Consider the following 12,905-nt stretch of genomic DNA (forward strand, 5'->3'; position numbering starts at 1 on the left):
TTCTCATCATGGATATACATATGAAATCTTCAGCCATCCATCTCTCAAGTGGATTCACCAGAAAGTAGATTCACAGGTGCATCTATTCACAGGTGATTCTGAGTTCTTGAACATTCAAAACTAGTTTTCTATAAGTCTGATTGAATCTTGAAAGATAGCTGGTTAGCTATAACATCCTTGGTTTATAGTTTCTCTATATAAGATTCTTTAAAATGTACTATTGCTTTGCTTTGTATGTTATGTATGTAAAATCTGTCCTGACCAATTTACATGCTTCTGAAAGTCATCATTTTTCTTGGAGGTCCTGAAATTTCCTTTTTTTTTTTTTTTTTTTTAAGATTTTTATTTATTTGACAGGGAGAGAGGTCACAAGTGGGCAGAGAAGCAGGCAGAGAGAGGGGAGGAAGCAGGTTCCCTGCTGAGCAAAGACCCCGATGTGGGGTTTGATCCCAGGACCCCGAGATCATGACCTGAGCTAAAGGCAGAGGCTTAACCCACTGAACCACCCAGGTGCCCTAGGTCCTGTAATTTCTTGAACATCTCTAAAGTATAATAGTTTAAAATAGGATACTTCTTGGGCTGTTATTCTGTGTCAGTTTTCCCTGGTATCTGGTAGTACCTTTCAATATGCAGATTCAAGGTTTCTTTTATTTTCATAGCATTTTTTGGATTCTAATTTTACATTATTAGTTTCAGTCAGTTGTTTTGATTTTTGTCTTCAGTCTTTCAGCAGTCTTATGTTTGATCTCTTCTGCCTTTCTGTTCAATCATTTCCTGTTTCTACTTTTTTTTCTAGCCAATTTTCCTTCTCTAAGTTGGTTTACCTCCTGCTTTACTTCAATGCCCCTTATTCATTTTATATGACTTTATTGCCCCTTAGGCACCTTATAATTTAGTCTTCATTTCTAACATAATTCTGATCTTTTCTTACTCCTTTTCTGAATTCAAGCACCACTTATTTCTTACACCTTTGGGTGTGGGGGGGCATTTCCATTCTTAGTTTTTGAATTTCTGAATCAAGATCCTTTTCCAGTATTCTAAATGCTGTTTGAGGATAGACTGATTGATCTATCTATAATTCAGTTTATGGGTTGTGTTACAGTTTTTATCATTTTTTGGATCACTTTTTTAAAAGATTTCATTTATTTTACAGAGAGAGACACAGCGAGAGAGGGAACACAAGCAGAGGGAGTGGGAGAGGCAGGCCTCCCGCTGAGCGGGGAGCCTGATGTGGGGCTTGATCCCAGGACGCTGGGATCATGACCTGAGCCGAAGGCAGCCGCCAGCCAACTGAGCCACCAGCCACCCCCGATCATTTTTAAGCAAGAATGTTCATCAGCATTTCAACTCTGAACCACATTTTCAGCTTTTTATAGTTTTATATGGATGTGATCTGCTTTTTAATATTCTCCATTTTGTGGACAGGGCTCCTAGGTTGAGGGTGTGCTTTTCCAACAGTTCCCTTTCCCTATGTAGCTTCATTTTTGGGTAGCATCGTTAGAAGGAGGGATTGATGTGTACTTTCTTTCTTTTTTCTTTTCTTTTTTTCCTGCAAGATCCTTAACTTTTCCCTCTTATTTAAAAAAAAATTTTTTTAAGTAAACTATCTTCAAGGGAAACTACACCTCTGTATCCAATTCACTCTAAGAAGCAATGCTTCTCTCAAGCTTCTGTTATTAGTCCCACACTCCTCCTTCAAGAGCTAGTGTTATGATCTAAAACTATGTTCAATATTTTACATCTAATTTTGGAGTTTCTCTTTCTACTGGTTAAGGGGTCACTCTGTGCCTTGCCCAAGAGCTGTGATCCACTCTCCTTTTTTTCATGGAGTCGTTTAGCCTCTCCCATTCCTGTTCCGGTACCTCAGGCTTGCAGGAAGAGGACCTTTAATGGAATTTAGTTTATTTCTCAATACAGGTAATTGAAGGCCATGATATTCTGTCTTTTACTACTGCTGAATGAATGGTCAAGTGTGGTTTTAGTTACTCTTTTTGATTTTGTATTTGAGGAAGATGAAAAGATAAATGAGGAGATTCAAAACCCGGTGGCCTTCCTTCTCCTCCAAACCCAGAAGTAGGAGAGAGAGATTCCTGTTTTTAACATCCGTTATACTGAGATATAATTTCCTTAAAGTAAATTTTGTCCCTCAATACTTTGTTAACTGATTAAATAAATATAACTAAACCCTAAAACCAGCCTCTTACTTAACGGAGAAAAATGAGAAATATTTCCAATAAGATAAAGACAAGGCAAAGGTGCCCACTGTCTCTACTACTACTGAAAAATGAATTGGGAGGGGGTTTTTAGCTAACAAAATTAGATAAGAGAAATCAATTATAGAAATAATATTTGGAAAATTTCTTTGAAGATAATATAGCATGTTAGGGAAACCACAGAGAAACAATTATAAAACCAAACCAAGTAATAAAAGATTCGGGAAGCAGAACATAAAATTAATAGATAAAAATCAATAGCCTTTATATACCTATACAACAACCAGTTAGAGTATTTAAGGCTAGGTGAAACCCCACTTACAATAAATAGCCACAAATAAATGAAAACACTTCTAACCACATTCTAAAATGCAATTTAAAACTACAGCAAGGAGTACCTGTCTGGCTCTGTCAGAAGAGCATGCAACGCGTGGTGTCAGGACAAGTTTGAGTCCCATGCTGGATGCAGCGTTTACTTAAAAAATAAATAAAACTACACCAAGATACCACTCACCTATTAAATCAGTCCAAATTAAAAAGCATTTCAATACATTTTACTGGGGCAGCAGTGGGGAAAGAAGCATCTTACCTTCTCTTAGCAGGAATGCAAACTAGTACAAGTCTCCTGGTGCTGAATATAGCAATACCCAACAAAACTATGCTGTATGTATTTAACTTTGACCCAGAAATCCCCCTTCTAAGAACTTACCCTTAAGATATGACACCAGCAATATAAAAACATATTCACGAAGTTATTCACTGTTTGTAACTGTTAAATATTGAAAACAAACTAAGGGCTGATACAAAGGAAAGGACAATGACTGAATTATTTATTATTATAAATTACAACACACACACACACAATGGGGTGCTATGTACTATTAAAAATAATCAGGAAGTTCTCTATATGGAGTGGCTACCAGGATACACTGATACATTAAAAAAAGCAAAATTCACAGAAACAGAGTAGGTCACCATTAGTATTTTTCTAAGAAAGAAAATAGAAAGAATGGAAGAATGGGATGGAAAGAATAAGAAACAGGCAGAAGACATGGGTAGATGGAACTATACTGTCTACACAGTTCTGACTTTCAGGACCCTGTTTAAATTTTATATCCTCAAAAACAAAATCCACTAAAAATACAAACAAATGAATCTAACTGTACTTCAAATGAATAACATAACCTCATGGGGAGTGGGAAAGACTAAGTTAGTTTTGAATTAGTTGAGAAAGACTAGAAGCAAAGACCCCCAACAGCAATGAGCACAAGCAGCACAGACCTTGATTTCTCAAAACCATTCCCAATATTCAATACTAAAAGGAATCAGAGCTCCCTGGAGAAATGGCTGATTCAGAGAAGGGGCTGGGAAAGTACAAGAGGAACCTTTAAATACTCAAAGAATGGTAAGGGCATGTCAAAATGACACAGGTGATAGCCTGACGAGGATTACTTTCGTCAAACAGGGAAAATATGAACATCTGAATACTGATGGTGATGATTATAACCCAATGAATTAAATAAGAATTCAAGAGTCAAATCTTTATATATATGTTTAACATGCATACGCACAATATATATATACAGCAAAACACACGTTACATCAACATACACATACATACACTCCTTCCGATAAACATTACCTAACAGTTCTTCAAGAAGTGAAGATTAGGGGGAGATGGGAATCCTGAGAAGGTGCTAACCAGGGGAAGAGAATAAGGAAGGAGATTCATGGAGCGAAAACAACACACATAAAACACAGTGCATGAAAGACAGAAGAGATTAAAGACGGTAAGTGACTAAACGCAGAGAACAAAGGGAAGCAGGGGACAAAATAAGAAAAAAAAACAAACCCTATAGGTAGGATCAAAATTGTAAGTCATTTAAAGGATGTTGTAGATGTTATCCTTAAGAGCATGGAAGTCATATGGAGAATGAAGTGCAAATCTCAAAGATAATTTACACTAAATCCATGACCTTCCCTTCCAAAACTGTCCTTTCTATAGTGTGTCCTTTCTCTGAATGGCACCAGCATCTGTCCAATTACACAAGCCAAAAACCTACCTAGGACATCTCTGTAATAACCCAAGAGCCCTCTCTCATCATCCATATTTAACCCATAACCAAATGCTATTAGTTTTATTCCTCTATAACTAGTTTCAAGCTATTATCAGGTCCCAGAGGGAGCACAACAACCTTGTCATATAGATCTCTTACATCCGCTCTTGAACACTAATTAGTTACCCATCCAGGAGTGCGACTAATCTTTAAACAAACACAAATCTCATCATATCACCCTCTTCCATTCCACCCTCTTTCATTGTCCTTTGTATAAAAACCAAATCTCATCTCCCCAGTACATTTACCACTCCTTCTTCCCTCCCCTCAGGGTGCTACGGCAGCCCGGCCTTCTCTGGTTCATCCAGAATATCATTATTCCTCTTGCTTGATGCCTTAACACACAATGCTCCTTCGGCCTGCTATGTTCTTCACCCTCTTTCACCCGGTAAAGCCACATTTCTCATCTAGATCTCAAGCTCTATTTTTACTCTTAGGCTTTAAATTCCTCCAGATTAAACTCCATTATTTGTTTCATAGCACCCTATAATTTTCCTTAGCACTAATCAGAAATTATAAAGCTATTGGTGAGTATTTGATTATAAGTCTTGCCCCTGTTAACAAGACTATAATTCCTATTAATTATTTAGGTATAGTGCATGTTTCATTATTCACTAGCACAGTGCTTAGTACACAGTAGGAAACAAAACAATGACTAGATGGGACATGAACAGTGAAGAAATTTATGTATTTATACAATATATAAACCATACTATATTGTCTAAATACACGATATTAATCTATAAAGACAACTAAGTAACGATGCCTCACATTTTTTCAGTGTCAATAATCTTAAAGTAAACAGATTAAAAAAATACTTTGCTTTTTCTGTTAATCATACACAATACAAAAATAGAATGTGAAAGATCCTTCCCTTTATGAATCTTCTGCCAGCACAGGGATCAAAACTACTCCAAATGGAAGGGAAGGAGGGAGAGAGAAATGGAGGAGGGAAACTGGGAGGGAAGTGGGAAGGAGAAGCCAGATAAAAAGAATAACCACTTCTAAAATATTAGTAATAAAATAATAACTTCAAAAAATCATTTTAAAAACTTCAAAGGTCTTATTTTTCAGAGATACAAATATACAGAATTGTACTAGATTATAACTGTATATAGCAGTATATATCACATTATATTTATATAATATATAGTAGAAAGCACAGTTAAATCACAAACACTGTAATAACCTAGGTAAATGCAAGGACTGAAAAACAGTTGAGGAGTTTTACATGCTAGGAAATTGTAAATGGAGACATTCTGAGATCTAAACAACAAGGATGACACTTCCCTAGACTAGAAAAGATAAGGGTATTCCAAGCGGAGAGAACACTGTCAGGGCCTTGAAGCAAGAAGAGCATTGACACTGAGGAACTAAAGGCAAGCCAGGGAGGCTAGAACGCCGTGAGGAAGAGGAGTAGGGTGTGGACAGGTAGGATTTTAGGTTTTGTACTAAAAGCAATAGAAACATGAAAAGACCAAAATCACTGAACACTAAAACACAGAGCTGAAACAAATTTGAATTTTTTAAAAAGTTTTTTTAATAATTTCAAAAACGGACGTTGCCCTGTGTCTCTCCTGACATACCCTCAAAGTGCCACAAACTGACCGGTATTTTCATCATACTTCATCTATATAAAACAGAATATAAGGACTGCTACAGAGAGAAAATGGTGTTCTTTTGAAGGCCTGCTTACAAGGGTGGCCCTTGCCAGGATTTCAGGAGGGTTCCTGCCATTCCCAGAACGGTAAGGATGGATTGCTAGGCCTAAACTGGTGTACAAATAATATGGTTTATGCTGAACACCTGCTTTCTTTCTGGGACTCTAGAATTTTCCTGCAGAAAATTCCTCCAGAAGCTGCCTATTTTGGCCAGCCCCCAGGAAAAACCTTGGTTGCTGAGTCTCTAATGAGAGTCGCTGGTAACATCTCAAATGCGCTGTAACAACTCTTCTCTGGCTATTAAGTTGTCTGGTATGACTCTACTAAGGGAATAGGAAGCCTGTGTTTTGTCTCCTCTGGATTTAGCCTCATTCAGGCACCTCTTCCCTTTGCTGCTTTCACGTTGTATCCTTTAGCTGTAACAAATTACAACTAAGAGTCCTAAAGAATTATGGAACTTGGGGATGGTACTGGGAAACCTGACACACCATCAAATTATATATGGAGTCACTGGAAGGTTTAGTTTCATTATAAAATTAGAACTCATTCTTCTAATCTTTAATAAAGTTAAAACAGAAAATTAGCATCTACTACATAGTGAGAATACCAGCATTTACCCAGTAGTAATCCTAGCATTTAGGTTAAGTCTGATTTAATTATGCATTAACATATACCTAGCAGTCACATTTTAAAATATGTCAAGTGTTCCTAATAGATTTTTTTATGAAATAAGAATACTTTTCCTTAATAGCCATTGTGCTACATTTGTGTATTATATAATAACATTATCATTAATGCATCCAGCATAAAAAGGCAGTTTTATATATTCTCAAGTACAAAGAGGAAAATAAAACCTCAAAATGTGAGTTACCTATCAGTTAATGTAAACATGTGCTAAATCATTTTGAATCAATAACAAGCTTAGGGCACGGCTACATTTAAGAATTTCCTAAAGATCAAAACGCATTTATAATGTCTCATGCTATCATGAAAATGATACCGGTCACCATTACAAACTTAATTTTAAAAGCTATTTTACAGAGGAAGGAGACTGGGTATTAATTTGGACCCTTTTCAGGCTGTTTTTGATTAATAAGCACTTCCTCAGTTGGCTGAGCATTTCTGGCTTACTGATGAAATGAGCTGAATATTCCATGGAATTTAAAATAGGCTGCTGAATGTCACTTCAAATACTATTAGCATTGCTGCAAATATGTTCAGAAACATAGCAGATAGTGATGAGACAGACACATTCGCTGTAAGAAAGCAAATTAATTTAGTGACAGCTTATTGAGCTTTCATATGAAAATCTCTGGGTATACCTGCTTTTGTGAATATGAATTGAATGTAGATTTTGAACAATAAAAAATATTTTGAAGTTATCAGCATTTTCATAAAGTAGCATATTACTGAAGTAATGTTTCTTTGAAATTACAGTGTTGGGATCACTTCAAGTATCTTACTTCTCAGAAGTGCATTTGCATGTAGAAATAGTTTTTGTGTCACAATGTGCTATAAAAATGATGCTCCAGTAAATGGATAAAGAGATTACAAAGACCCATTCCAATAAATTCTTGAATTTGCTTCAGGTGTGCGGTAATTAAGTTAACCACATACAGTCTTTTACGGGTTATCCAAGTATGGAAACAGTTAATTCTGGAATTCTTAACCCAGTCTTTCATCCTCCTATTAAACAAACAAATAGGGATGCCTGCGTGGCTCAGTCAGTTAAGTGTCTGCCTTTGACTCAAGTCAGAATCCTAGGGTCCTGGGATTGAGCCCTGCATCACATGGCTCCCTGCTCAGCCGGGGAGCCTGTTTTCCCTCTGCCTGCCACCCGCCCCCCCCCCACTCCTGCGCGTGCACGCTCGCGCTTGCTCTCATTCTCAATCTCTCTCTCTGGCAAGTAAGATAATAAATCTTTTTTAAAAATAATAAATCAAAAACAACTTTAAATATCTCTGTACCTTCAGTGGAAGAGAAAGGCTAAGCTATTAAGAATGTTAATTCTTAATAATGAAACTTTTCACAGCTGGTCTGAACCTAAGGCACCTTCCTCTCATCTTCCCCAGAAGTCTCTACAATCCGGCCACACTGAACTACTGACCTCTCCCCAAACAGCCCACTCTTCCATGCCTGCCTACTTATCTGTCACTTCCTCAGCCAGCTTTGTCCAGCTCCCTTTTCATTTTCAGCTGTAGTCCTGCTTACTTCTCAAGATCAAGCTTAACTGTCTGCTCCTCTGTGAAATCTTTTCCAATGCTTCTAAGCAAAGTGAATTACTCTTTTCCACAGGTTCCATGATGCTTTTTATTCAACTCTGTTACATATCTCCTCAGCAGCTAGCAGAGTACTCTGCATATATCACATATTCAAAAAATACACTCACTTGCATGAGCTTGACCAAAACACAGAGGGATCCAAAACTAGCAGCTAATAAGATACTTTTACTTCTTAAATCAATACAGATTAAACTTTTGAAAACATGAGTTAGCTACCAGTAATACCAGAGACCTTTATAAAGCTCACTGACTGGCAATTTTAAGATAAAATATATTATAATTTATAAGCATCTGAGGTTTCACTTGCACTGAAGAGTTTAACCCAGCATTCCTTTTTAATATTCACTCTTTTTTTTAAAACCAAGTTATCTTTCAATTCTGTAACATATTCTCATTTTTACTCTAAGATCAGTGATCCTCTACCCCTTTTATCACTCCAATTGTGTTAATTTAAGCCTAATCAAATCAAACCTTTAATTAGTTGCATTAACCTCATATGCTCTTTTTTAGAAGAAAGTAAACAAGAGGAAAGAGATCTGAAAAAATTTCAAAGTTCTAAAGCAAATACTAAGTATAATCTCTCACATCTTCAGAATTTGTAATACCATAAAAGAGGATTTCCTAGTGTGCTTTGGAAAACATTAACCTTTATAAATCATTTTTTAATAAAGCAAGGTCAAAGAAAAAGTATCTGCTATAATATTTGGCATTCCATTGTAGTTCATGTCATCTGAAATTAAAGGAAGTCTAATCACATTTCCTAATAAGAACTTTAAACCTTTATATCTTAGTGAGAAGAGTGTAAGATTAGAGTCACAAGTTTTACTTTCTCATAGGACAAATTTAGGTAAGTCTAAATATACATAATGAACTTTTAAAAAATACTTGATCATAAAAAATAAATCATGTCCTTAACCTCAGAGGAAAAAAAAATATACTAAATCCTGTTCCTTAGGAAGGCAAACCATTATCACTAAGCTTAACTCTTCATGAGAAGGTACAGGGAGTCCTTAAATCATAGATTAGAAATTACTTTTAGAATCACTGAAGTCTTGCCAAATGTTCATTCTCCTATGAGCAAATGAGTCAGCTACTCCTCCAGTGCCTATGCCTGGACAGTCTGCTAGAAACCAATTAAAGGGCAGATACCTTTATCGGAGTATGTGTGTTCTAATGCATGAAGATCAGGCAATAGGTGAATGCAGTTTATGCAGCAGTAGGTGAAGAAGTCCAGGATGACTACTTTTCCACACAGATCCTTGTAGACAGAAATAGGTTCTGCGGTGTTCAGCCATTCTAATCCTGAAATTTACACAAAACAGACTATCATGATTAAAGGAAAAGGCAGAGATAACTTATCTAAAACTTTCCATTAAAATATAAACCATTACTATTTCTAAGGAAGGGCTGAGTGGGTGGGGTAGATGGTAAAGATTCTATAATGGGGCAGTATGCAAATATAGTCAGAAAAAACTACTAAATTCTTTCAGAAATAGTACACTAGTCTGTGTGTGAAAGAAAGCAAGATCAACACACCTAGGTAAAAAGCGAGAGTAAACAGCAAATATTAAGAGGACCTAAGTACACAATCAGGTTCAAATGAGCTTTTGAGAATGAGGCTATTTTAAAAGCAAAACAGGACTAAACTCAAAAAGGAGTAAAGTGGTAAAATATAAACATACGAAATGCCTACGCCAATTTCATAAAAACTAAAGTGCTCTGGATTTGAATGAAACCTTAAATACAAAATATTTTAAATGCAAAGTTAAGCAAAATACACTATTACAGATTTCATGGAAGCAACATTAATACTGATGAAGAACATGTTTCCTTCCCTCCAAAGAAAGGTAGAATCTCATTAATCTGTATTTTGATAAGTCAGAATTTATAATTACTTGAGCATGACTTACAACTTTAACTATGGACTGTAAAGATTTTGTTAAAGATTAAAAGTACAACATCTCTACTTAACCAATTTAGAAAAACAAAGATAATGAGCTCATTGTTTCTAAGTAAATACAGCCACTAACACTATTAATTACATCTCGAAAGGTATTCAGAAATATTTTATAGAAACTGAAAAACAAAACTGGGTGGAATTAAGTGAATAACAGCAGCTAATGACTAATAACAGTAACTGGAATTACTCAATTAAAACAAAATTCTAATAAATAAATAAATAACCTGCAAATCAAACTAGTCTTTTGCCTTAACTAGTCCAACCTAGTGAAGTTTTACGGCAGAGTAAGCTCTTAATTATGCATTTTAATAAAGTGTTAATTGTATACCAGATCACGTAATCATATAAAACTTCAAACTTATGTATGTTTCACATCTTAACTGCAAAACATTTATGAATCGGTCTTTTAAATTTATTTTCTGTAAATACTCAAGGAGTGACTTGGATTTCAGAGTAAAGAAAGCATTATTACATGTCAGTTATTGTGCTTACCAGGCTTAATAATAATAAATTTTACAATAACTACAATGAATGTAATTTTTAAAAACTTAACATCCATTGAGCTATCCTAAAAACCAAGAACTTTAGATATACTACCTCTAATCCACATTATTCGCCTGAAAGCTAAATACTCGCTCTTTTTTACAAGGGAGTAAAGTAAGGCTTGGAGAATCGAGTAGCTTGCTCAGAATCATGCAACTAACAAAGGAAATAACTAGGATTTAATCCCAAATCTGTCTTAATCCATCCACTACACCAGTTTCCCATAAACACATCTCTTTTAAGAAATGAACAAAGCATACTGTTTCTGAGATAGTTGTTTATGACTTCTTGGTTACAGCTTAAAGAAACCAAGAAAAAGTTACCTAGTATTCTGAGCTCAATAATCAGACCCTTAAGAAAATTTGACTAGGTCACATATGAAGCCTGAATATTTTGTTGTATTATTTATGAGTCATTAAGGTCAAATCTCATAATACATATATACATAGTAATACATAATACAGTGGGTGTAATAAAATATACCCACTGTAAATATAAACAGGACTAGAAAATAAAAACACTGGCCCAAAACCTAACCGGAAGCCTCTCTGTTTATAACACTATACTATGTAACTAACTTCTTACAAAGTTTTTTAAAAACATGCACATATGTATATACTCTGTTAAAGTTCTTTTGATGGGAGAAGCAGTCATGAACCTAATTCTTTCATAATAACTCCACAATATTTCAAATTCAGGACAGGATTAGTAATGGAAAAAAATAAGCATTTTTGAAGGTGGGAGCAAAAGGCTTGGAAAGACACATAAGACTCTATTTTCAAAGGCAAGGTTCTGGTGTATCTCCCATGAGATACCGAACCCTGCCACAGCCAACCAATTAACTATACATGTGGTTTCAGTGTCACGCCAGGAGACATGCCAACACCAACAAAACAATGCCAGTCTCAACCAAAGAAGGGAAAGTACGGTTTCATTTATCAATGCAAGATGTTCTTCCCATATAGCACTACAGGGAGTATCCGTTCACTGGGGTTCTAAACCCTCACAGAGCTGGGGTTCAAACCCTGGAGACAGGCCGTAATTGATGCAGATTTTTTAAAAAATTACAAATTTCAAGACTTTGACCAGCGCAGTGTGGTACAGCTAAGACACCTGCCAGTCTGGGGTCTGCATCATCCGGCGGCGGCGGTTATTAGTTGCGAAGCCTTGAGGAAATTACTTAGCCGACTTGTGGCTCAGTTCCCTCAACTATAAAAGAGGTCTTGAAGAGGTCTCAACGAGTTCTAGAGAGGAGTAACTAGAACAGTCCCCCGATGTGTTTGCAATTGCGTGTGGCACAGAAGTGATCAGTAAACGCCAGCATTACGCGCAGAGGATGACAGTGACGATGCTGGGCAGCCAGACTGAAAGAAGAGGGTGGCATGGACGTTTCAATCCTTGCCAACCGGGGCCACTAAACATTCATGGAATGTCTACTGAGTTAACACAAGGCCCCAGCAGGGACTCGGATCCAGAGGCGAATGTGCACGTTCCCCGCGCTCCAGAAAACCACCTTTTCCCGCCGCCTGGGGACCCGGGGAAGCCGCAGAGCTGGCGATCCGCCCGGGCGCGGTTGCACAACCCCGCCTCGCCCCCCGCTTCAGGGGAGGGCTCGGTCCCCGAGGAAGGGGAGGTTCCGGGAAGGGTCCCCACCCCGAAGCCTGTCCCTCACCTTCCGGAAACTCGGGCACTGACAAGTCCTGCTCCCGGCCGTCCACCTTCTGCAGATACTGGTAGACCAGACTGTCCTTCTCCTCCTGGGTGACGGCGTCGAGCAGGGCGTACTCCAGCGGGGTCTGCGCCGGGAGCAGGCCCGCGAGGCTGCAGCCCCGGGCTCCGGGGGCCGCCATGTTCTCTCCGGACAGTTCAGAGGCGGCCGCCGGGCCCGCGGGAGGGTCTCCAGCAGGGAGAGAGGAAGCGATTACTGTCCTTTGGTTTCAAAACAGCACATTCACCTCACTCGCCACCGGCCCCCGCTCCACGTAAACAACACCGTTTTCTTTTGTAATCATGCATTCCAATGCTAAGGCTCAAACTGTCGGAATTCCCGGGCCCGTAATTTAGCCACCCGCCCAAACCACCCCGCCCCTTCCAGAGCGTCCCGCCACAACCGAGCCTGGACATTCGGA

The 12,905-nt window shown here is 37.7% G+C and overlaps 1 protein-coding gene across 1 annotated transcript in view; it reads right to left on the minus strand.

Annotated features, from left to right (window-relative positions):
• Positions 1–12,877, minus strand: part of NHLRC2 (NHL repeat containing 2) — a 61,425-nt gene extending 48,548 nt beyond the window's left edge. Inside the window, exons 1-2 of the mRNA XM_059173125.1 lie at positions 12,449–12,877; positions 9,423–9,575 (exon numbers count right to left, since the gene is read on the minus strand). Coding sequence (XP_059029108.1) covers positions 9,423–9,575; positions 12,449–12,626 — 331 coding nt within the window. The 5' untranslated portion in view covers positions 12,627–12,877. The remainder of the gene's footprint in view (positions 1–9,422; positions 9,576–12,448) is intronic.
• Between the last annotated feature and the right edge of the window lie 28 nt (positions 12,878–12,905).

The sequence above is a fragment of the Mustela lutreola genome, chromosome 4 (genome assembly GCF_030435805.1).
Source record: "Mustela lutreola isolate mMusLut2 chromosome 4, mMusLut2.pri, whole genome shotgun sequence".
Classification (NCBI taxonomy): domain Eukaryota; kingdom Metazoa; phylum Chordata; class Mammalia; order Carnivora; family Mustelidae; genus Mustela; species Mustela lutreola.